The sequence below is a fragment of the Vulpes vulpes genome, chromosome 6 (genome assembly GCF_048418805.1).
Source record: "Vulpes vulpes isolate BD-2025 chromosome 6, VulVul3, whole genome shotgun sequence".
Lineage (NCBI taxonomy): Eukaryota > Metazoa > Chordata > Mammalia > Carnivora > Canidae > Vulpes > Vulpes vulpes.
Window position 1 is genome coordinate 58,455,851 of NC_132785.1, and position 23,738 is coordinate 58,479,588.

At 49.1% G+C, this 23,738-nt stretch overlaps 2 protein-coding genes across 7 annotated transcripts in view; one reads left to right on the forward strand and one right to left on the reverse strand.

Moving 5' to 3' along the window:
- The window catches only part of COL4A1 (collagen type IV alpha 1 chain), a 138,453-nt gene extending 116,583 nt beyond the window's left edge, over positions 1–21,870 (reverse strand). For 2 of the 4 annotated variants that reach the window (XR_012002057.1, XM_072761014.1), the window contains exon 1: positions 21,646–21,798. Coding sequence is in view for 3 of the 4 variants with exons in the window: in XM_072761014.1 (XP_072617115.1) it covers positions 21,646–21,729 (84 nt within the window). In the remaining variant the exon portion in view is untranslated. Of the gene's footprint in view, positions 1–13,441; positions 13,693–21,645 lie in introns of those variants that run through there. The other 2 variants (XM_072761013.1, XM_026008864.2) reach the window with 2 other exon arrangements.
- COL4A2 (collagen type IV alpha 2 chain) overlaps positions 21,847–23,738 on the forward strand; it is a 170,011-nt gene continuing 168,119 nt past the window's right edge. For 2 of the 3 annotated variants that reach the window (XM_072761009.1, XM_072761012.1), the window contains exons 1-3: positions 22,023–22,217; positions 22,514–22,601; positions 22,705–22,759. In XM_072761009.1, coding sequence (XP_072617110.1) covers positions 22,558–22,601; positions 22,705–22,759 — 99 coding nt within the window. In that variant the 5' untranslated portion in view covers positions 22,023–22,217; positions 22,514–22,557. Of the gene's footprint in view, positions 21,983–22,022; positions 22,218–22,513; positions 22,602–22,704; positions 22,760–23,738 lie in introns of those variants that run through there. The other variant, XM_072761010.1, reaches the window with a different exon arrangement.

The window sequence follows — 23,738 nt, forward strand, 5'->3', positions numbered from 1 at the left end:
TAAGAAAGGGAAAGGCTGAGGTAGTTACAGGATTCTTCCCAAAATCTAGTAATAGGGTATGTTCAGAAAAGTCATCAAATTAGAGATCTGGAGGAGAGACAGGAGAAAACAAAGAACACTATAAGCCAGCAAATGTTATGCCAGCAGCCAGTTTTCAAATCATGTATTTATCTGTTTTTGGTATTTCATAGAAATAGCTAATTCACCAAAAGTGAAATATGTTTCTACTGATGAGAGAGGGGATGAGAACGTGTACTATGGCCAAGGGATGAGGCGAAGCATTCAGAATCAGCTAGAAAAGTGCAAAGGGAAGGGCCAGGGTATCTGGGCCCTCAACCCTCTCCACGTGTGCATGGACAATGTAACTGCACAGGGAAGCACACACACACACACACACACACACACACACAGGATCCCCCCCCACCCCAAGATGTCTCGCCACCCAGGCACTCACCAGATGACCCCACACACATTTCCCAGGACAGATGCTGAGCCCCGAGCTAGGATCCGGCTGGGCAGGCCACCCTAGACAGTAGTGCAGGGTGGCATCTGTGGGGCAGGTGTTACCCTTCCCAGCCCCGAAGCCTGTAGGCCTACAGCTGGCTCCCAAAGGCTGGCACTGGCAGGGGGTAAGCTGGGAGGGCAGCCTGGAGGCTGTGACCATGGCAACCCCAACACAGAACAGAGCCCATTGAGGGGGACCCAGTCTAGCCTGCGGGGCTGAATCTATCCCAAGGGAAAGCTTTTCCTCCCACCTCTCAGTCATGGGTTGCCCTGCGGGGCAAAGAGAATTCTGGAGACACCTTTGTCCTGAGCACACCATCTCTCCCTCACACGGGCACAAGGAAGAGGGAGAGATGGGCCACAGGGAAGCAGTAACTCAAGCCTGTAGGTCCCTGGGGGTAGGGCACGCATAGCGCCAGACCGAATCCAGACACAGCATGCTCCCGTCTGGGAGAAACCTCTGGAAAGGGGTCGTGGAATTTTACCAGTGGTCCCCTTTGAGTGCTCTCTTAATTGTCTCCTATTTAAACATCTGCCACACGCCAAGCCCATGTGCGAAGGAGGCCAGCATTCCGGTGTTCAGGACCCGAAGCGACAGCCCTGCCTCTAATGTCTAACATACGAATGTGGCGACCCAGCGTCCGCTGGCCCTCCGTAAGTTATGTGCCAGCCCAAATCAACAAGTATAATGTGGCAGTCGCACGGTCTTCTGGTCTAACCTCCTGGAGAATCAATGTGATCTCCTGATCTGAGCCCCTGAGCCCTTAAAGAAGAGGAAAATAGCATGCACGCTCCTCAACACAGCAGACATGGAAGCACATCTTTGCCGGGACGGTGCCAATTCCATTCAGCAGATAGGGTCACACGGACACAACACACTCTCCACAGCTGTCTCCTGTCTGTAAGAGGCCTTCTTCGTGAACACAAAGAAGTATTGCTCTTGGGACGCTGGGGTGGCTCAGCGGTTGAGCGTCTGCTTTCAGTCCAGGGCGTGATCCCGGGGTCCTGGGACCAAGTCCCGCATCGGGCTCCCTGCGGGAGTCTGCTTCTCCCTCTGCCTGTGTCTCTGCCTCTCTCTGAGTCTCTCATGAATAAATAAATAAAATCATTTTTAAAAAAATATTGTTCTGTCCTCCTCTTGATATGAAAAAGAGCACTCTGTGGTTCTTCAGGGGCTGCTTGCTGTGCCCACCCATCGGGGCAGCAGGGCCGATGCTGGCGAACGGGACCAGTCCCCGACGCCAGAGAAAACACACCCCGGGCCTGTGGCTAATGCGGTCCGCCGAGTCCTCCTCCCCGGGCACTCCGCAGCCGCACCTGCCAGGCACCCGGCCCCCGTCGCTGAGAAAGGCCGTGTCAGCATCACCCTCCAGGCCCCGACCCAGCCCTTCGGAGCGCGGGCCGCACGGTGTGGGCAGGCAAGGGCGACCTGCCCGGGATGCAGAGCCAGAGTGAAGGGCCTCGGGGACGCAGGAGGCCGCCTCCCGGGAGAATGCTACCGCTGGTACTGCTCGCACATCGCCGAGACAGCAGCAACGCGGCTGCCGGTGTCACTGCTGTCCCTAATGCTGCTGCTGCTGAGGCTACTGCTGCTATTATTACTGCCACTAGCAGGCAGCTAGTAAGGCTGCTGCTACCACTACTACTCATATATCTAATAATAACAATACTGCTTATACTATCATCACTATTACTAATGCTGCTACTAATGCTCCTACTACAATTAATGCATCTACTAATACCACTGCTAATGCTACTACTAATACTATGGGTAACGCTGCTGCCTACTAACTCTGCTGCTAATGTTGCTGTTGATACTACTTCTACTACTAGACCTACCAATGTTGCTGCTAGTGCTACCACTACTAACGCATCTACAAATAATACTAATACTACTATTAATGCTACTGTCAATGTTACTATTAATACATCCACTAATACTACTGCTAATACTTCCGCTAATGTTACTGCAGATACTGATGCTACAAATACTACTGCTGGTATTATTAATGCATCTAGTGATGCTACAGCTACTGCTAATGCTGCTGCAAATACAACTAATACCACTGCTACTGCTATTATTACTAGTGCTAGTGTCGATACTACTACCATTACTAATACTGCTGCTAATACCACCACCACTAATACATCTACTAATGCTACTGCTACCACTCATATTGCTAGTGTGGCAACTCCTGAAACATCTACTAATACTAGTGCTAATACTGTTGCTAACAATGCTGCGGATACTAATGCTAAGAATACTACTGCTGATACTATCAATGCACCTACTGATGTTACAGCTAATGCTAATGCTACTGGAAATACAACTAATACTCTGCTACTGCTACTACTCCTGGTGCTCATGTTAATAACACCACTAATATTACTAATACTGGTGCTAATACTACCACCATTAATACACCTCCTAATGCTCCTGTTAACACGACTGTCGCTGCTGCTAACAGTGCTGCTGGCATCATTCCTGGCACTACTGCTAATAACCATTACTAACAACGGGCCGCCATGTGAAGCTGTCATTTGATGGTCACATCCTCTGTCCCTGGTCTTGTTCTGGATCCTCTATCACTGGGACCCTCGATCCTCCCAGCACAGAGGGCAAAGGTGCCAACATCAACCCCCAGTGCGTGTGAGAAATGAGTCTCGGGAGGCTGTGAAAGGAGGGAAAGGCCTGAATACAGGAACGACCCAACAAGAAAGGTTCACAGAGCAGGACGCTGACAAAGCTGAGAATGACACTGTACTGTGAGTGACTCAAGGCCCTGTCGGCACATGCTGAGGAAGGTGACCTAACTCCAGAGGACAGACAGGAGCTCAGGGCCAAGAGAACTGTCTGGCTTATTGGCAGGAGGGTGTCTGAAGAGCCGGCAGCTCCTAGGAGGGGCGGGAAGGCAGGCCCGGGGGTCCAGGAAGGCACAGGCGTCACAGCTACACCGGGAATGGCTGACCGGCAGTGCTCAGGCCAGACAAGGGCCTCTTCAGGCAGAGCTCCTGCACCGTGGACGGGGATGGTGAGACACGGGCAGTGCAGGGCAGCAGCGGAGAGGGCGGGGACAGGCAGCAGTGGGTCATTCCAGGACATCCATCCTGAGGGAGGCAGGGAGGGGGAGACAGCTGCAGAAAAATGAGGCTGTGACTATAAGTCAAAAAAGCAGGCCACAGCCAGCCTGGGACACACAGCAGAGGCCACTGGGGACAGGGACATGTCAGGTACTCGAGAGTGCCACACAGGCAGCCTGGTGACCCCACTCCCCTCCCAAGCCCCAGATGTGAATGGGCCACAGCGACAGTTCTGTGGGCCTGCTGGCCTCTCCATGTGGCAGGACAAGCGCAGAGCAGGCCACAGAAAACCAGGTACTGGGTGGGCACCGCTGGCGTCCAGCCTGGACCAGGGCAAGACCAACAATATCTCAAACGTTCACTTTTTCCAAGTCTGCATGCTAAAGGGTGAGTGTGTGCTTCCCACCGTGTCTCAAGCCATCAGACCCCTGACCTACACTCCATCATGAACCAGTTCCACGGAATTTGTTTCTGGAAAGAATTCCACTTTACACCCTACAGCAGTTCAAAGCTCTCCTTCAAAATGAGTCTGGAAGCAACACAAAACCGCAGAAAATTCAGGAGTGGCATTTGGAGGAACTAAAGCTGAGGGTGGGGAGGGCGTACCAAGGGGCTCCTTATTCCACATCTTCCTTCACCAGAGGCCACCCACCTAGGGAGAGGAAAGCGGGGACCCTGGTACCCCCTGGGTACATGTCAGGATCACAAGGCCAAAGAATTCAGCAGTGGACAAAAAACAAGGTGTTCTTTTTCCTACCAAGCATCTAGAAGGAAAGCATAAGCCCACTGGTTCCCGTCCCGCCTTTCACCAATAAGAGACGAAATTCCTCTCAGCACCTGTGACATGTCAACAGCAAGCCAGACAACACGTGGTCCCTACCCCAGGGCCCAAGGCCAGCCACTATGGCTGTCTTATCTAGGTTGTTACATGTAGCTGCATATCTACATGTTCCCCCTACCCCATGTCACAAAGGACCCAGTCCTATTAATACCTTATCTTTGTGAAGTTCCCAGAGTCATGGCTCAGTCTTTCAATGTGCAAATGGAACAAAACAAAGTGAATTTACATTTGGGGTTCTTGCGCTCACTAAGCTTTTCTCCGGAGACCAGATGGCTGCAAACTGTGCACTGTCACCTGTGCAGGAAGCTCATCCCACTGTAATAGGCAGAATGAGGTCAGCGCATCCTTGGGCGCCGCACACTCAGGCGGCCTTGCACAGCAGCGGCTGGCTGGAGCTCAAGGACGTGGCCGTATCAGGGGGCTTCCGAGCTATTTACAAGTAGGAAGTGCCTTCGGACACCACCCAGCTGCTTCCAAGAGAAAGGTTTCCTGTAAGGGCCCAGTGTAGGAGCTGAGCATCCGCAGGCCACTGTGTGCAAACCACCTCCAGACTCGGGGAGCACTACAGGGACCCAGGCAGCCTGCTCCAGCCTGAGAGCCTGAGGATACCTGACACTCACTTAGGACACCCATGAAGTAGGCAAAGGTGCCCAAGGAGAGAGGCCTGTCGCCATTTCTGGAAAGAACACATGGTTTCAGAGATAAGAATTTTATCTCTTGCAACCAAACTCTGTTTAAGGATGATCTAACCATGGGGAGAGCAAGTGACAGAACTGTTCCCACCTCACTGTATTGATTTTAATTATGTAGTTGGAGTATTTTCTTTGCACAAACATTTTTTAAAAAATCATGAAAACCGGAGTTTGTTTAACGTAGTTTGAAAGAAATGAAAGATGGAGCTAAGTCCATGATTGCATGGAGAATATGCACAGCTCCTTGCCAAATACTAGTGCCTCTGGCTCCTTCTGCGTGGAAAATTCAAGAAGTGAAGGAGCATGAGCTACACGTGATGTCACAGGTTGTCCCTCACAGAGCAGACTCATCACTGTGACCTCCTCTTGCCAAATCTTGCAGCTGCCTGTGGACAGGGCAGACCGCAGACTGGGGCTGGGGACCATGAACACTGTTTCTACATCCTCGTGGAAGACGAGCAGGTTGGTTTTCAGGCCCCTGGGACATGGTAAGAGAGGGCCTGGCTTGAACATGCGGGAAGGAGACAGAGCTGCTGCTGAGCACCAACACTCCGGCAGCTGTCGGCTCTTCTCGAAGGCAATTTGGTGTTTTCCTAAGTGGAAGGGTTCTGTCTCACATTCAGTAAGCTTACGTGCTGCTGTGTACACCTTGCAATATTTTCCCCTCCCACTTAAAGCCTAGTTACAGGCCTTTCAAAGTTTATTTTCCCAGCCATGCAGTGCATATGCACACACTTCTCCATGCAAGCACGCATGAGTACACCGAAAAGTAAAATGTGCCAAATGAAGAGCTTTAGGAGTCTGGTCTCCAGGCTCCCCAGGAGAAAGCCAATCTGTGTAGCTTTCATTTTATCATGAAACTGTCATTGTGCTGTTTAAATTTTATGTCCAAGACTTAATTTCTTTTATGATTTACCCTCTTAATCGGTACATCTAATGACCCACAACATGTTTATATTACACTAGAGTTGTCCTTAAAAGGCAGCATAACCCGTAACATTCCTTTTACAGGCTCCCCTGGCTTCTGAGATCCTTTGTTCTCCTCAGACTCAGCTTCACTCCCAAGCTGTCTGCTCCGGCTTCCACCCACTGTCCCCGGGACAGTGCCAGTGGCTGCAGGAGCCCCGCCGCACTCCTCCCCTGAGGAGCGATCTCCCCTGGCATCACCTCCAGCTCACCAACGCCACCCACGTCTCAAACCTCATCTCCCCGTGGCACCCTCACCCCCTACACCCCACCATTTTCTGACATCACCTTCAGCTTTAGCTTCATCCTGCCTGTGACCGTGGGCTCTCGTCTCCAATGGGGCTGGTCAGGGAATAGCTAAAGGGGTCACCAGGCAGCAGAGGAACCTGACAGTTACTGGGCCTGTGCCCAGGCATCGGGGCTCTACACTCTCAGACCAACACAGAAGTGGGTAAATCGGTGAGAAGAGGGGCTCCGGGCTTGGAGCAAGCATGCAGAGAAGTAAACGCATTTGCCTTTCACCCCAGGCCCATGGCCAACGCCAATGTGACCAAGAATACTGGTGGCAGCTCCTCCTGACCTTAAATTTGTGTATCTAAACCCCTGCCTCCACACTCTGCCTCCAGGAAGAGCTCTTCTGACTCCAAGTACCTGCAGGAGTTAAAATCACTCATCTCTGACCATCTTTCCCTTGTACACCGAATTCTTCCAAACTCTCAACTCTAACTTTTCATTCCTTCAGCACCTCTGAGCACCAAAGAATGTGCTTTAGTCTCCAAGACCAGGCGGAAAGCTCTCACATGCAAACTCCTAATCAGGCTGCCATACACCTTATTTGCCAGATCAGGACGCTGCTGGGGGTGAATGGGAGCACCATTAATGATTAACAAGCACACCAGGGTCACTGGCGTGGACCGGGCTGACCCTCTGCACACTCGCTTCTGCACCTTATGTGGCTGACGGGCAGGACCAGACCTTGTAGACTCTGCCTCCCCCACCAAAGCAGATGCTTTGGGCACAATGGTCTTCAACAGACGTGTAGCGTTTCGCCCTGGCTTGAAGCCACCACATGGCTCCATAAGGACACGTTGCATTGTGTTTCCTCAGAAACATCTCCCCTGTGGCTCAGTCTATTCAGTGGCCCTCTTGCTTCACCCCACTTCGAGAGCTCTGACTTGGGTTTTTGAAGTCATTACCCATTTCCACCATCTGCAGACAGACAAATTCTAGATTCCTATCCAATTTCACCTTCTCCAGCATGGCTTTGGCCATCAACAGACATCGGCTGGGTGTCTGTCCTGTACAGGGATATCCAGAGACTGTGCAAGAGGTGGTGGGAAATCCAAGCAGTTGAAACACAGCTGAGGAGGTAAGGTTTGCACACATGCAGAGAAATCAGTGGTTCCAGGAAGAGATGAACTCCCAACATGTGACATAGACAGTAAGGTTAACATTTGCCAGAACCACTTTCCTTACCAGCCCTCGCAGCACCCTTACAAGGGTCTGTGTCCTGCCTCCTTCTATAAGCCAATTCTTTAGAGGCATTATCAAATGCCTCTGTTCTTCCGTGCTGCCAAATTCAAGGGCCTTTTCCCCAGGACATCCTTTTCAATGGATCTTATTTAAAAAATCAGCTACCAAATCCCTTTAAACCAGTGGTTTGTGGTTTGTAGCTCTTCAAGCATCTGATGAGTCCTCCAGGTATTACTTCCTTAAAAACGCACTACACACAGACTCATTAGATGTACACAGGATTCGCACAGGTTCATGGACCATCCCCCAACCGAAGAGAACGTGATGTGGTCTGGACAATTTTCTTTCACTTGTACACTTATTTTTTTATTTAATTTGGATGATATGTTTTCCAGGTTTGATATATAACTGATATACATAGTTGCATGAGTTTGAGATGCATCACATGTTGTTCTGAAACATGTATGACAAAATGGCTTCTAGATTGCTATTTCTTGAATCTAATCTTTCCAGGGACTCTAATTTGGAGAGGGGTATCCCAAGCCACATTTTATCCTTCATTTATTTTAACTAAAAAGAGAGAGAGAGAGATCAAACATCAGGAAGACCTCTGTGTGGTTCTCTCGCTAGGGCTCCACACCTCCCGCTGCAACAGTCCCACCGCCTGGCCCTGGTACAGAACAGACAGGAGCTTGGTGTGGTTTCTGGTAGGGAGGCAGGTAGGATCAACAGGCCATCAAAGACAGGTACTTCCATGTGGAGGATTAGGAGAGGCACAACTGTCTAGGGCTGTTACGAGTATGCAGAGGTAACAGCTGGGCAATCTCAGGTAGAAACCAAAGACAACACAGCTCATAGGCACAGGCAGACTCTGCAATCATGAGAAAAGAAATCTCTGGTGCTACAAGTCTCACTCCCCATCTAGACCTCTTCCCCAGGGCTATTCCTAAAAGTATTTGTGGTCACTTTCCTTCCACTGGTGCTAAACGCTGGATTCCATTCAAGAGTGCCCTACACGAATGCTTCATCCAGCCCGGGTCACACACAAGGGGACCAAGCAGACAGGTGTAGAGCCCAGGTCTGGTGACTCGCTGTGACACTCACCACCCAGTGCCATACTGCACGCCTGCAGTGCCATACTGCATGCCTGCAAGTGCACTGGTTTACTTCACTTTGAGAATTGCCAATTAAGGAATTAAGCTTATTTAGGATCTTTTCTGTAATGATTTCTCCCCAAAAGAGCTCTGCGACATCACACATTTCATCACTGATTTTTATATTACATCTTTCCCCTGCGTTAATAGCACTTCCCAGTTGCAAGATAATATGGGACGGGTACTACCAATTGCCAGGGACAGTTTGCCAACATCTTTTGCCAAGAATTCTGATATCCATTTTCTTTTCTTAAGCTACTCGATATTTTTACAGAGACAGTCTCTGTGTTTCTGATTCACTTATCCCTAAAGCACACATTCGATTGGTTTTGCCCAGGAAACCTTGTAAACCTTGGTCCTTAGAGCAGGATTTCAATTTTGCCAAGCAGCATAAATCCCAGAAAAGAGCTCAAGTGCCAACTGTAATGTGAACTCCAAGTCCAAGGATGTGTTGGGCGGAGAACACCAGCTCTTCGTTTCTTGGCGGTCCTGCACTTTGCAGCAGCCTGCCCCAAGTGGCTTGCTGTGGGGGATGGGAGAGGGTATAACTGCTGTGTCTTTTGGAACTAGAGGTCCTTGGGGTGTGTCCCTGTGAATTATGAAAGCATCCCTCCTTCTGTTTGCATCAAACCTCTTCACATAGGTTGCTGCTGACTTGGCCACAGGCCAATACAATTTTAAGGCAAAGGACAATATCCTTGCATCATCGCCGTTGTGACATATGCCATTCTCATCAAAACGCCTGGAGTGAACACTGCAGAAACATATCTGCTGTCTGAAGTTCTCATTCTTACATCTGGTATTTCCACATTTGCTGCCTCTGTCCTCTCTAAATGCAAAGCATTCCCCCCTGGCTAGCTTTGCACAACTCCCAGAGCGAGAGGAGAACCAGGCTAACTCATTCCCTACTTTAGAGATATTTTTAAATTCTTCTTTTCTAAATAAACGGAACAAACCTGAAGGTCTATTAGAGATACAAAGCAGATAATACTTCCTACGAAGGACCTTGGTTCTCTTTCTTATATTTATAGCTCTTTTAACAAAGTTGAATTTCTGAAGCTGAGGCATTCCTAAAAGAGCAAAGAGGGGCATCTTTTAAAATATTTTCTAGTTCAGCACGATGCAAGGTCAAAATTATCTGATTGTATTGATTCCATAAACAATCTTTGAGGGCAGCAATTCTTGTCTGTTTTGTTCTCCAGCCTAGGCTAACATCTAGCACATAGTGAGGGTAAAATACTTACTGTATGAATGATGCATGAATGAATGACCAAGTATCATTAATTATGTCTATATATATATAACATATTCAAGTTTTGCATATGTATGATACGTGCATGCATGTTTATACCAACATATATATATACATATGTGCATACATATTCATTAAAGTACTTAATACACAAAAGCCTTAACATCCTATAAATGATCATTAATGGAGACCGTACAAACAAGAGTCATTTCCCTAAGACATGTACAGACCTCTGCAGAAAAACTCTCTATCAAGATATATGGGGCTCTCTCATTTTTAGGCTTTTTAATGGATAAACATGCTCAATCTGTCAGCATGTTTGGATTTTCTTCATATGTTCTCCCACTCTGTGGCTTCCTGACCCTGACCTAAGGTGAATTCTCAAATGGATCTCAGCAGCAGATGTTTATGTGGCTGGAAGACCCACCTCTGGTGCCCCATGGACACTGTCTCTCACAGAAAACATCAGGCCCAAGGCAGAGAGAAACGCAGCCCCTCCATGCAAGATCGAACCTGGTGATCATGAGATCTTAGCAGTGAGTGGGCCACCACTTGGATCTGTCTCCACATCTACTCTTTGGCCAAAATGGCTCACCGAGCTCCATGACTGGCTCATTCCAGAAGAATTTATCACTAAAAGATAGGGTTGTTGTCTTTAGGGAAATCCATCAACTCTGGACTCAGTGGATATGATAATTACCAGAGTCAATGATCAGACTCTGAGAGCCCACATGTATTTGGGAAGTTGAGGAAACAAAGCTCTGAGAACCCTCCATTTCTCAGGCTAAGGAAAAGATGCCCTTTCTCATTTGAACAAGGTCAGGGAGAAAGTTCTGGAAAGTGGCTCCCACCTTTGCAGAACATTCTGTCCAACCATGCTCACTTCACACTAGCCATGCCTAGGAAGAAACCTAGGGAAGACACCCTCTTCAGAGTGGCCCTCAAAGACCAAGTCAGGGCATCTCGTGAGAATTTGAAATTGTATGAATGTGGTCACTTCCTAACATGAAATCAGGACAATGCATTTCATCTCAATGTGCTCATCGTGTTAGTTTTGTCTTCAACGTCCAGTTTTCCACCTTGGAATGCTCTAGGTGCAGAACTATCCCCTTCCAATTAGGCAATAAAAACTTAATTAAAGCATGTATGTGAATATCAATATAATCCTAGTATCTATATATTATCCAAGAATTTTAAAGAATGATGTAGAGGTCAAAGAAAGATATTTTTTCAGCCTGCACAGTTTTAGTTACAGGTGAATATCATATAATAATGAAACCAATAAGAGCTAATGTGTCCAGGACTCATGATAGGGCAGTCCTTCATTTATGTGCTTCAAACATGTTATCAAGTGAGTCCTATCACCACAACAACACTGTAAAGGAGTATAGTAGCATCGCTCCTACTTTCAGATGAGAAAACCAGCACACAGGGAGACTGAGCAGGCTGCCCACAGTCAAGCAGCTCATTATTGGTGAACCAAGAATTTAAACCCGTGTGGTCTGGCCCCACATCATCTTTCACTCTGGTGATCTTTCTAGAGTTTCAGAACCTAAGTGAAAATTCTGGAGGAAAAAAGGAAAACAGTGAAGGTTTAAATTTTTCAGTGTAACACCTCTCATGCCATTATTAAAATTATTCTTACCTTGGGCATATATCAAAATACAAAGCATAAGAAAAATTCTAGCTGCTGGCATATTTTCTGACCTCAAGTGAGACTCAACGCACATTTATTGAACAGATTTTGAATGCCAAAAGCAAGATTCTGAGTTATGAACCTATTAATTTGTGCTAGGCTGGCACCTGGGCAGCTCAGTGGTTGAATGTCTACCTTCGGCTCAGGTCATGATCCCAAGGTCCTGGGATCGAGTCCCACATCGGGCTCCTGTGGGGAGTCTGCTTCTCCCTCTGTAGTCTCTGCCTATCTCTCTCTGTGTCTCCCATGAATACGTGAATAAATCTTAAAAAAAAGATTGCCCTATGATATGTGCTTAAGTGAATTCTCAGCCTTATTTACTTTCATTGATGTAAAAGGCAGGGGGCTTTGATTACAAATCTGCCTTCTAGCCTAAAACAATGCCCGAAGTTCTGTGTGTTTTAAATGAATTATCCAGGCAAAAGAAAAACATGTGTCTCTATAATATACTCATGCATGGTAACTCCACAGAAGACAAAAAGATGTCTAGGGTCAAGAAGGAATAATAATAAATGGCTAATTGTAAATTTTTTTTAAGTTTTAAAAGCCCAAATTCCAGAATAAAGAAATACAATCTTATTATTTACAGTATTTGGAAAAACAAAATCTAATTATTACTGAGGTACCCAAAGCTATTTGTTTGGAGCTGCTTTAAGGAACTGATAAAAAGCATCTGTTGTTGTGTCATGTTTCCAAGGCAAAAATGTGTGTGAAAGATAAGGTATGGATAAGGGTTGAGCCAAGAACACAGCCTGCTACACACCCTCTATAATAAATAGTATGTACTACCTAGTTCATCAGTGAACAGAACTATGCCTGGACCAGGTTTGCATTCTTATCCAAAATACACCCGACCGAGAGGCTCAATTATCCACATTGTAGTATTTATCCCATCATCCTGCTTTGGCAAGTTTATCTTAATTTTATAGGCCATTTCCTGACCAAAATTTAGGAGTTATTTTAAACCACTAACCCCAAAAGGTCTTTAAGATCCAGGAAATAGTTTTAGCCATAATAAGATATAGAACAGAAATGCCTCATGGGGAGGCCAAGCAGCAGAGGCCCCCCTGGGTGGTGGCATGGGTGCTACAAGACATGGCGGTCACACACTGGGGGGCCAGTCCCACCACTTGCCTGCGTTCTGGCTGGCCAGCCCCTAAGCAAACCACCTGTGCACATTCTCAGCAGGCGTACGGGCATGAACAGAGCCATAAGGATGGCAAAAGCTCTGACTTAACATGGATAATCATGGGAAAACTCATGTCCCATGCCCTGAGGAGAAGAGGACCAGAAGGGACCAGCATCTTCTGTAGGCACCAGCTGCCCCCAATTCCCACCAGCCAAACCCTCTGCAAATGAATTCTCAAGCATCCTGACACTCCACATACATGCTTCTAGAACCTTCTTCCTGCTTCCCCCCCTCCAGGTGGCACCGCAGGGCTAGAACTGAGATCACCAGTGGCAACAAAAACCAATATGAAAAGAAAAGGAGAATTGTAAGAGTCATTTTTAATACAATGGTTCAGATTCTAAAGATATTTATTTATTTATTTTTGAGAGAGAAAGAAAGATAGGGCATGGGTGGGGGTGGGAAGGGGAGGGAGACAGAGAAGCAGACTCCCCGCAGAGTAGAGAGCCCAACATGGGGCTCTGTCCCATGACTCTGAGATCATGATCTGAACCGAAGGAGACGCTTAACCCACTAAGCCACCCAGGTGCCCAATGGTTCAGCTTCTCTTGGAAGGCAAACCAATGTCCCAGAACAGCAGGATTACCGCTCACCTGCATCAAGCAGCTGCCCCTGTAAGAAGAGAACAGACAAAACCTAAGGTCTCCAGAGTAGCCGCGGCCGCATCTCCTGTTAGAAATGCAGTTCTCAGGTGCACACCGCACCCACTGCTTCAGAAACTCTAGGAGGGGGGCCTGGCATCTCTGCTTCTCCAATTCCTCCAGGAGATTATGCTGTGGGCTCAAGAGCCAGGACTACTGGGAGAGGTGACCTTCTGTGGTCTCCAGCCCCAACAGCCTTCCTTGATGATAGAGCTACTTTGCTACTTATTCCTCAGAATTCGTTTTTAATTTAACCAAGAGAAGAGTGCCTGTCACTGCATAAATGCTTTCTAAACATTAACTCGTGTAATCTTCACATGTGTCCCCCCAAGCAAGACACTACTGCTATCCCCACTGCACAGATGATGAAATGTGAGTGAAGAGAGGGAGGTCACTGGCGCAGGGTCACACAGCTTCAGAAGAGGCACAGCAAGAGATGCAAACCGGCACCCTTGTGTTCAACGACAGTGCCTGCAACCCCATCCAGAGCTTCTCTCCAGATTCTTTCCAAAAAGTTGTGTGAATGTGTATCCCTCTGGCCAAGCCTCCTACAGACTTAGACATTTCTTTTGCGTGGCTAAGTTTAGAGTCCTTGGAAGTCAGCTGACCTCTTAATATACAATTACTTCTATTTAAGATATAAAGTATTTTCCAAATGGACATTACCAAAAAAAATGAGCCAAATTTAAGGTTCTGTGACCTTTTCTTTTCCTACTAAAACCTTGCATGTTATAGGTAAAAAAGACAGTGATACACCTTCACTCAAGCTTTTATCCAAGCTTTTAAAATGTTACTATATTCTCTAAAAAAAATTCTAAAATGCAACTTGAAAGTTAAAGCTAATTAGGAAAAGGGGTACTTACATTTTAAAATGACATTTTAAAGCTGATGCAATTGGATGATATAGAAATAAGTACTCCTGTGCTCAAAATTGCTGACTAGTTACATAAAAGGATAATTATGGGGTTTTAGAATAAACTGTGATTGTTTTCTTCATATTACAAAAATATGAAATTTACTTTATAAAAAATTGTTAGAGATGTAAGTCAATGTTCCACTGATTAAAATATACATTAATATTTTTTTAATAGAAACAAAGAAATAATAACAAAAGAGTTATCCTTGGGTTTATTTGTAACATTCTGAGGCCTGCAGAATGCCCCCCATGCTATGCCACACATTAGGAATGTTCACTTCTCCAAAGTGAAGACACACCACTACTCACTACTCCAGCGGCTCTGAACCTCCTTCATCTCCAGGTGTGAGTGGCTGCTGTGAAAAACTTGAGCAAGCAGCTCTGGAGACACTGAGAGTTACAACCAGAAATCCCTGAGTTTTGTTCATGATGAAGGAATATGTTTATTTTTCTAAAGCAGAAACTCAATAAAATTCTAACAATTTTCACGAAATGTCAAATACAGGAATACTGTGCCTCCAAATATTGCGCTGAGCTGGAAAACATTATTTAAATAGCTAACCCCTCTCTGAGAGCATGTGCAAATGGCTTTTCCTGTGGTCAGTATATTTGGTAAGATGAGAACAGAGCTACTGACATCGTATTGACTTCATCCAGTTCACAGGCAGTATCTCTTGCTGTTATCTGAGCACGAAAGAAATACCTACAGTACACATAGGTATTTATTCGGGAACGAACAATAGTAATTCCAAAGCTCTGAACTAAGTATTGATTCTAAGAGCAGTAAAAGATGAAGAGATTGAAGAATTGTCCTTTATCAGCAAGAGATAAAACCAACATATTTGCAAAAGCCTCGCGGTATGGGAAATATCCCTTTCGTATCTGATCGGGCACTTTGCATTTATCTTTATCTTTTCTTTTACCACAAATCTAGCAAGCCTTAAAACTCAGATGACTAAAATGCTCTTATAGTGTGCGGATTAAACATTAAAAATAGGAAAGCTAGGAATATTACTAAACCACGGGATAAACTATTTACATAAAGAATTCAGCACTGTGTATATTTCCAAGTCATGTTTAGTCTGTCGTGCAATAACTACTCCAAATTCCAAACGAAGAGGAAACACCTTCATTTGGCACTAATTCTCTTTCTGTTCCTAACACTGCCACGGGGACGGCACAGCACTCACGTGAGCCAGCACACAATCGCACTGGGGCTCTTGCAGGGCTGGTGAGTGAACGCTCGCCAGAAACACTAGCACCAATTACTAGTCATTAGTGATCTCCCTCCATGAGTCAAGTGCTCCTCCACACAGTGGGGAATTTTAGAAAGAAGCTCTGTCCCGTGGTGTCTCGGAAGCCTCAGACATAAGACAATGAGGTCCCAGCCACTTGGCAGTGATAACAACCAACATCACTTAAGTGCTGAACCTGCTTCGGCTTCGGGCGCAGGACCGCACAGAGGAAGGTGAAGGTTTTCACAGACATTGTATGACTGGTTAGGGACCCGAGGCTCAAAGAGATGACATCATCCCATGGAACACAAAGATTGGTCCTTCATGACAATCATCCAGCTTATGGGTTGGGGAGTGATGAAGAATCGGGCCAGATAAACTCCACGGATCCAGGTCATGAAGGCATGCAAACAAAGTCCAAATTAAAGCAGCACAGAGATAGCACTACTATGGAGGGTGGCCCCAACCCAACACTGCCCACAGCCAATGCTGGTGAGGATGGGGAAAGGAACTCTCCCTCACTGCTGGTGGGAATGCAAACAGTGCGGCCACTTTGGGGTACAGCCTGGCAGTCACTCACAAGACTAAACATACTCTTGCCGTACTGACCAGCAGTCAAGCAGGTATTACCCACAGGAGTCGAGCACTTATGTCCACCTGAAATTCTGCAGTAGCTTTATTCATAATTGCCAGAACCTGGAAGCAGCTAAGATGCCCCTCAGCAGGTGCATGGACAAATAAACCGCAGTCCATCCAGCAAGTGCAACATTACTTAGTGCTAACGAGACAGTAGTTATGAAGTCACGAAAAGACACACTAGAACCTGAAAGGAACATTACTCCGTAAAAGAAGCCACTGTGAGAAGGCCACATCCCACATGATTCCAACTCTATGACACTTCAGAAGAGATCAGAGTAGATGAGGGGTTGCCAGCAAGATGGGGAGGGGTGACCAGGAAGAGCACAGGGGGTTCTGGGGGCAGTGAAGATACTCTGTGTAACGCCACAGGGATGGTGGCGTGTCACTGCACCTCTGTCCACACCCAGGGAATGCACAACACCAGGAGTCACCCTCATGTAAACTACAGACTCTGGGTGATGCTGATGTGTCATCGTAGGTCATCCATTTGGTGATAAATGTCCCGCTCTGGTGGGCAACATCAATAGAAGGGGAGGCAGTGTTTGCATCAGCAAAGGGGGGATATGGGCAAATCTTGGCACCTTCCTCTCAACCTGAAACTGCTCTATAGAAAATCAAGCAGGAAAAGACAAACAAAACCCAGCCCACCACAAAGGAGAGCTTTGGTTAGACGGTATGCAGCCACCGTCAGAGGCTGCCCGTGACCATCAGTGGGACCCCCGAAGACCACCAGCCGCAGGACAACACGAGGAACTGGCTGGAGGGAGCCTGAGGCTGGAGGAAGCATGGGAGCCAGGAGGGTTTTGTGGCAAAACCCAAGCCGAAGGTGAATAGACCCGAAAGGGGGCCATAGCCTTGGGAGGAGAAAGCAGGTGGGGACGCTGAGAAGCGCACAGAAAGACATGGCAGCCTTGGTGACCGAGTGACACAGCGGTTAAAAAGAGACAGAGTGGAGCCCTGAGGTAAAGCCACCATGTCTAAGCTGGGTGTCAGGAGATACTGGGGTGTCGACGACCAAACGGCAGGAGTGGGGATGGGCAGTCAGTATGGGTAAGAAATTAAGTTCAGTTTGGAACACATTTGCTAAGTCTGAGACCAAAGCCAAGGTGACATGTCCCATGGGAATGTTGAAGATCCTAGGCTGGAGTTCAAGAAAAAGGTCTGGAACCCCCTTCATGGAATAAGGAATCATGAGAGCAGATCTCCTCAGCTAGAGAAGGAGAGAGGAGCCCACTGGCAGGACCCCACAGCATACCCGCACGAAGGATCTGGGCAGAGCAAGAAGGGAGAAACAGAAGGAAAGCTAGGAGAGACACATGTCACTGGATTAAGACCAGGAGAACAATAGAGGGAAACACAGGATGCAACCAGTTCACCATGTACCAGACTATAAAAATATTAACCCCAAGTAATTCTTACAGCGTTCAATGCCTCAAAAGAAATTAACCATTGAAACGTGTCCTGGTTTATATCCTCTTTCATTGTACGCCTAAGAATGGTAGGAATATGTCTTTTGTATTGTTCTACAGTCAACATTTTTTAGTGGTTGTTTAATAATAGCAGGAAGAACAATGCTCTAATGATATTATTTTCGGCATCCTATTGTTGCTTTTGCTTACTCTATCTCAAGAATTCAAAATACTCAATCTGCTTGAGAGGTATTTTAATGAGGTTAATCCTTTTTAAATTTCTGGAACAAATGTTCTAACAAACACTGTCTATACTTCTTCAAAACAAGTAATATAACTTAATTCTTGATGCCCTCCGGATTTCTACAACACAACGATTTGTTCTAGAGAGTCACTTGTGGGTTCAATTTGTCTGCAAAAGCTTTACCAGCTCTTAACTAAGTAACTGAATTTATAAAGTCATGGCCATCCTTACTGGTCCCAAGACATTGCCCACAGTCTTGTTAATGAATAATGCAGGGTTTTGTGAATTCCCTCATGTCCTTGCCCAAGTGAGGGTAGGTTTTCTGGGTCAGTTCCTAAAGGCACTCCAGCATAGAATCAGCCATCCATGTGGCAACCTTCCAAACATCCCAATGTACCTGCAGCCTCAGGAAAGGGCTCTCTGGCTGGGAGCTGGGTGCTTCTTACCACTGGTCACCTAGACCAGTCCCTCAATGTCTCTACCCCTGGGGGGGGAAAGTTCAGCTACCGCGATTGATAAGAGAAGCCATGGCATCTTGGTATCTCAAAGGAGGGAGCCTTAGGGTCATTTTTAAATGCAAAGACCTGTAGGTCTATGAAAGGACAGGTAGATTCATCATACTTCTGAGTACAATGCACCATAACTACTCATGAAAGCAATACGCTGAGCTCATAGTTCCTATTTCCCCCTCACATTTGGAGGCGGATGTCCTCCTAGAAGTTCCTCTGAGTTTCTCAAAGCTGATTAGGTGCTCACAGTGCCCCTGATTTACCTTGCCTTGTTTGCCTGTGGCTCAGCATTTGTTGCCAAACTGCAAGCTTCCTGGAGGCAGAGTGGGTCCCATTCACTGATGCTTGGCCAGGGCCAGACAGAGTGCAGGGTATGCAAGAAGGCCCAGGGTGCATGTGTGGAACAAAGGAAGGAAAGGATGGCCCCCTGGAAGAAGGGACAGATCTGCCACGGGATCAGAGGCACTTCCCTTCTGGTCCAATTCTATACATAAGGAACATAATGGTTTGGGTTACATCTTCACCAGTATCACTCCTGACATATTGAGCTGATGTTCATTGTCACTGGGCCCAGAGGAGAGACCAACCTTCTCATTTAAATGACATTTGCCACAGAACAGAGTCCATACTCACACGGGAACTAAATGTCACTTCCCTTGGGTTCTGGGTCACTGAGCTCCATGAGAGTGAGTAATGGTGTGAACATGCCAATACCAGTGGGCAGGCATCACCGCACTTCTAGGCAAGTTCACACTTCTGATCCTGAGAAATCCTCTGTTGACAGGGGGGTCACACAGACTGAGAGAGAGGAGTCTGAGGCTGCATGCCATAGAGACAATTCCCTCCAATCTGACTGCATAACTCAGAACACAGGGCATCCCCAACCCTAACACTCTGAGCACACTTCTATCTCAGGCTTGAACTCTTGTCCTCCTTTCTTGCTTCAGAAACATAAGTTGGGGAAGAGAGTCAGAATAGACTGGGCATGGGGAAAAAAATCACTGGCTCAGAAAATCCATCTAGTAAATGAACAATATGACCATGGCAGATATGGTCAAATATAAAATCAAATAGGCTTTCATTTGTGTGGGGGGGGGGGCACAATTTTTGACCAGCACAGGTGATGTTTGGACAGGTACACATGTAGGTGAATTGTGATTCAGATTCTCTTTCAAAGGCATAGGGTAATCCAAGAATCCCTCTTATCATTCAAACGTATTTTTAATGTATTTTAAAATGCATTTTGCTAGGATCAATATTGGAGCTATTTCAACTTTTGGGTTCCAAACAGGTAATTTTGGGAAGTGGTAAGCAAAAAAAAATGTTCTTGATGGCATAAAAAGAGAAATGGTTTTAAAAATTAGATAAATTATTACATTTAAATGGATTTTCTTGCATATCCATAGGTTATACCCATATCTCTCTACTTAAGCCAGGAAAAACAAAGTGTAAAGATAACTCCTGCTGAGTCAGTTGGTGACTGATCAGAGGGTGTCACCCATGTGCCAGGTATCTGAAAACACTATAGGACACCCTGAGGTTTAGAGCCAAGCCAGTGGACAGGAATGTGCTTGGGCCTCAGAGAATAATTAAAGGGAAGTAAAATAATCCCAAACAACAGCAATGAGTTTGACTTCCCAGGCAAGAGCAGTCCCCATAAGCATGTGGCTTGTTCTTTAAAGTCCTAGCTGTTTGAAAAGCGAGTTCTTTAAATCAGCTTTGCTTTGCTAGTATTATCAACCAGAAAATCTAAGTCCAAACAGAGGTTCGTATTTCCAAATAGAGAACTTTCTCTCATTTTCTCATCATCAAGTTTAGCAACTTCTCCTTGGAAGTACTAAATCTTTTGGTCACTATTTCTACACCCAAATAAAGACTCCTCTTTTGAAAGTATTTTGTCATCTTTACTGGAGAGCGTTTAAACAACTGAGTATGGTGCTTGGCTGGACTCAGGGCTGGAAGAAACTGTCTGAAGTTAATTGCTGCTGTGATCTCTAGTCCTTTCAACAGCCAATGAAGGAGCTGCCAGTAAAGAGTCAACCTTGCCCTGGGATGAGATGTGTGCGCATACTCCTGGCTCATTCTGGCATGTAACAGTTAATACATTTTATATGCAGTGGAGTCTGAATATCATTCCTCCAGGAGAGAAGGGAAAACAAACAAACAAACAAAACCTAAGAGCAAGATTAGGATCTGAAACGGTAAAACAATAAGTAGGAAATGTGGCAAAGTAGCAAAGTCATTTTTAAACCTCGTGGGGGTGGGGGGAGAATGCAAAATGCCTTTAGAAGCCACACTTCCTAGGGGTTTTGTCTCCAAGGCTTTCACACCGGGGACCAGCGGAGGTCTTTATTCTGTCTAAGAGGAGGGAAAAAAAGAAAGAACAACAGTACATCAAGGACGGTCCAGAGCTGGAAGCCTGTACTCCTGCAAGCCCAGCTCCCAGATCCTTTCCGGGCAAGCACACAGCCGGAGGAAATGAAAACTAGGAAAACAGTTTGTGCTTAGAACAATAAGATGGAGTTTCATTTTGGTTTCACGCTCAAATATAATGTGGTTATAATTTTTTTTTTTAATGTGCATTAACACAAGGCAACGAGTCGAGTTTGGTTAAGTTTTTGAAAGTGCACTACGCGAGAGCCCCACTTCTGCTCTCGAGCGTGCTTCAGCCACAGAACAGTCGTGGGAAAGCACAGATACAGCTGTTTCCAGGCGAGCGGCCCAGCACTGCTCGGCATCACCCAGCACAGTCCCCAAGCACGGCAGAAACACGTCCAAAGCGACTCCCCGGCACGAGTGCGGGTTCGCAGCGGCGCGGGGCGCGCGTGCCCCCCCGCCCGCACCCCCGCACCCCCGCACCCCCGCACCCCCCCCCCGGGCGCCCGGGGCCGCTGAGGCCCCCGCAGCGCGAGTCCAAGGCCCGCAGGCTCCCGGGCACGCTCGCCGCACCGCGCGCACCGGCTCGGTCCGCTGGCCCAGGGCCCCGGGGACGGTCTCCACCTCTCCCGACCCGGCCCACAACAAAGGAGGCTCCCCAGTGGATGCGGGATGCAGCCCACCGGGTCGGGGCCGGCGGCGCGGGGAGGGCTCCCGGGGGCGGGCGGGCGGCTCGGTCGGGGACAAAGGGGCCGCGCGGGGCTCGCGGGGCGCGGGGCGCGGGGCGCGGGGCGGGACGCCGGGGAGCGGAGCCGGCTGGGGACTCACCTTGGCGGCGGCCCGGCTGCGCTCCTCGTGGAGCAGGAGGGCGGCGGGCAGCAGCAGCAGCCACACGCCGAGCCGGGGCCCCATGGTGGCGCGCCCGGGGCGGCGGGGGCCGGCGGGGGCCGGGGGGGCCGGGGGCGCCGGCGGCCGGCGCTCGGGGGCCGCGGCGGGCGGCTGGAGGGCGGAGGGCCGGGGCGCGAGCGCTGCGCACCGTCCCGGGCGCGGCCGCTCGCAGCGGAGACCTGAGCGCGGCCCGGCGAGCTCCCCAATTTGTTGGCGCTGCCCCCTCCCCTGCGCGGCGCGCGGGCGGCGTCTCAAAGGGGAGGACCCTGCGGCGCGGGTAAGAGGCGGCGGGAGCGCGCGGCCCGGGGACTGTGGCCGCCGCCGCCGGGACGCCAGGGCTCCGCGCTCCGCGCCCCGCGCCCCGCGCCCCGCGCCCCGCGCCCCGCGCCCCGCGTCCCCCGCCCCGCGCCCCCGCCCCCGCCCCCGCCCGGGCGCCCCCGAGGGCCGAGGCGCAGCGGGCAGGCTCCCGGAGCGCCGGATGCGAGCCGACGGCCCCTGACGCCGGGCCCGAGGTGAGGGCGGCCGCGGGGACGCCGGGCCCGGGCCCGGGCCGAGGCTGTGGCTGGGACGGGGGCCCCCGCGCAGGCCGGGGCCGCGCTGTGCCGAGGGGGGCGGGGGGCGGGGCGGGGGGCCCCGAGCGGGGCCTAAGTGCGGGCTCCCTCTCCTCCTGCCGGTCCCCGCGCGGCCCCGGGTCGGCCCTGCGGGGATGGGGGCGCACCCGCCTGGCCGCCCCCCGCGGAAGGAGGCCCGCGGCGAGGATGCTCCCGCCCCAGCCTCTGCTAAGCCCGCTTTGTGCCTCGCCCCGCAGGCGAGGAGGGACCGCGCGGAGCCCGGAGCGGCCGGGTCAGGAGCATGGACCGACCCCGGTGCTCGGCGTCCAGCCCTGCCCTGCGGCGGTAAGCGACCTGCCTGTGGGGGACGGGGACGGGGCCCGGCGCGGACTCGGACCGCCGAGCCGAGGCCACAGGCTCATGGCGCTCTCTCCGCTCTCTCACCCAGGTGGCTGCTGCTGGGGGCTGTGACAGTGGGGCTCCTGGCCCAGAGCGTCCTGGCGGTGAGTCGTGGGCCCCGGGCGTGGGCTCTGACTGGTGCTGGGGAGAGTGGAAGGGACCCCGAGTGGCCTTGCCAGGAGGCAGCGCAGGCGTGCTCACCTGAGTGTGCATGTGTGAGCTCACCTCTGTGTGCGGCCCTGACCCTGTCCAGGTTCGGACAGAGCTGCTTCGCCCAGAGAACTTCTCAAGTTTGCCTTGCCGTGGGTTCCCCCACTCGAGACCTGTGTGTTACAGGCCATGCCCCCCACACACACACACACACAGCCAGTAATTTAAAACATAGCCTGTGGCATCCCCTGCTAAGCTAAAGTGAAACCCTGGCCTCCTAGACGGAAGACTGTCAATCGCAGGGCAATGAGGAGCCAGGGTACCCAGAAGAAACACGTTTGTGGTGCTGGGAAGCGGGTGTCTAGATTCCATCCTTGGCAGAGAGTTTTCTGGTGCTTTTAAATGAGAGGCTTTTGGGGAATGGGCAGAGCAGGAGGAGACCAAGACAGCAGTGTACTGTGTTTTAACCCATGTGAGTGAAGAATGGCAGAAACCCTGTGTTTTCTCCCAAGTCTTAGCCAGGGTGGAAGGTGCTAAGGTGCATTCAGGGCTGCTCTGCCCTGTTGTCTGTGTGCTTGGGATTGCACTGTAGAATTTCGTGAATTGTGTTTAAATAGTTGGAGCCACTTTCATTGAGCTTGACATAAGGAGGCTGACAAGCCACAGGTTTGGCCATCCCTTCAGTCTCAGACACAGATGTTTAAACTGGGACCAAAAATGGAAGGAATGCATGGTGTCCCCCACTGCACACCCCCCCCCATCCCCACTCTAACCCAGTACCTGATTTCCCACGTGGCTCTTGAAGGTTCCCTGTGGGGGTAGAGTGCAAACACAGGACCATGGGAAGCCGCATTTGTGGTTTGATTGAAATTCTGTTATTTTCATTGTTCTGTCCTCATGTGAAACAAACAAGGATTTTCAAGGCAGTGATTG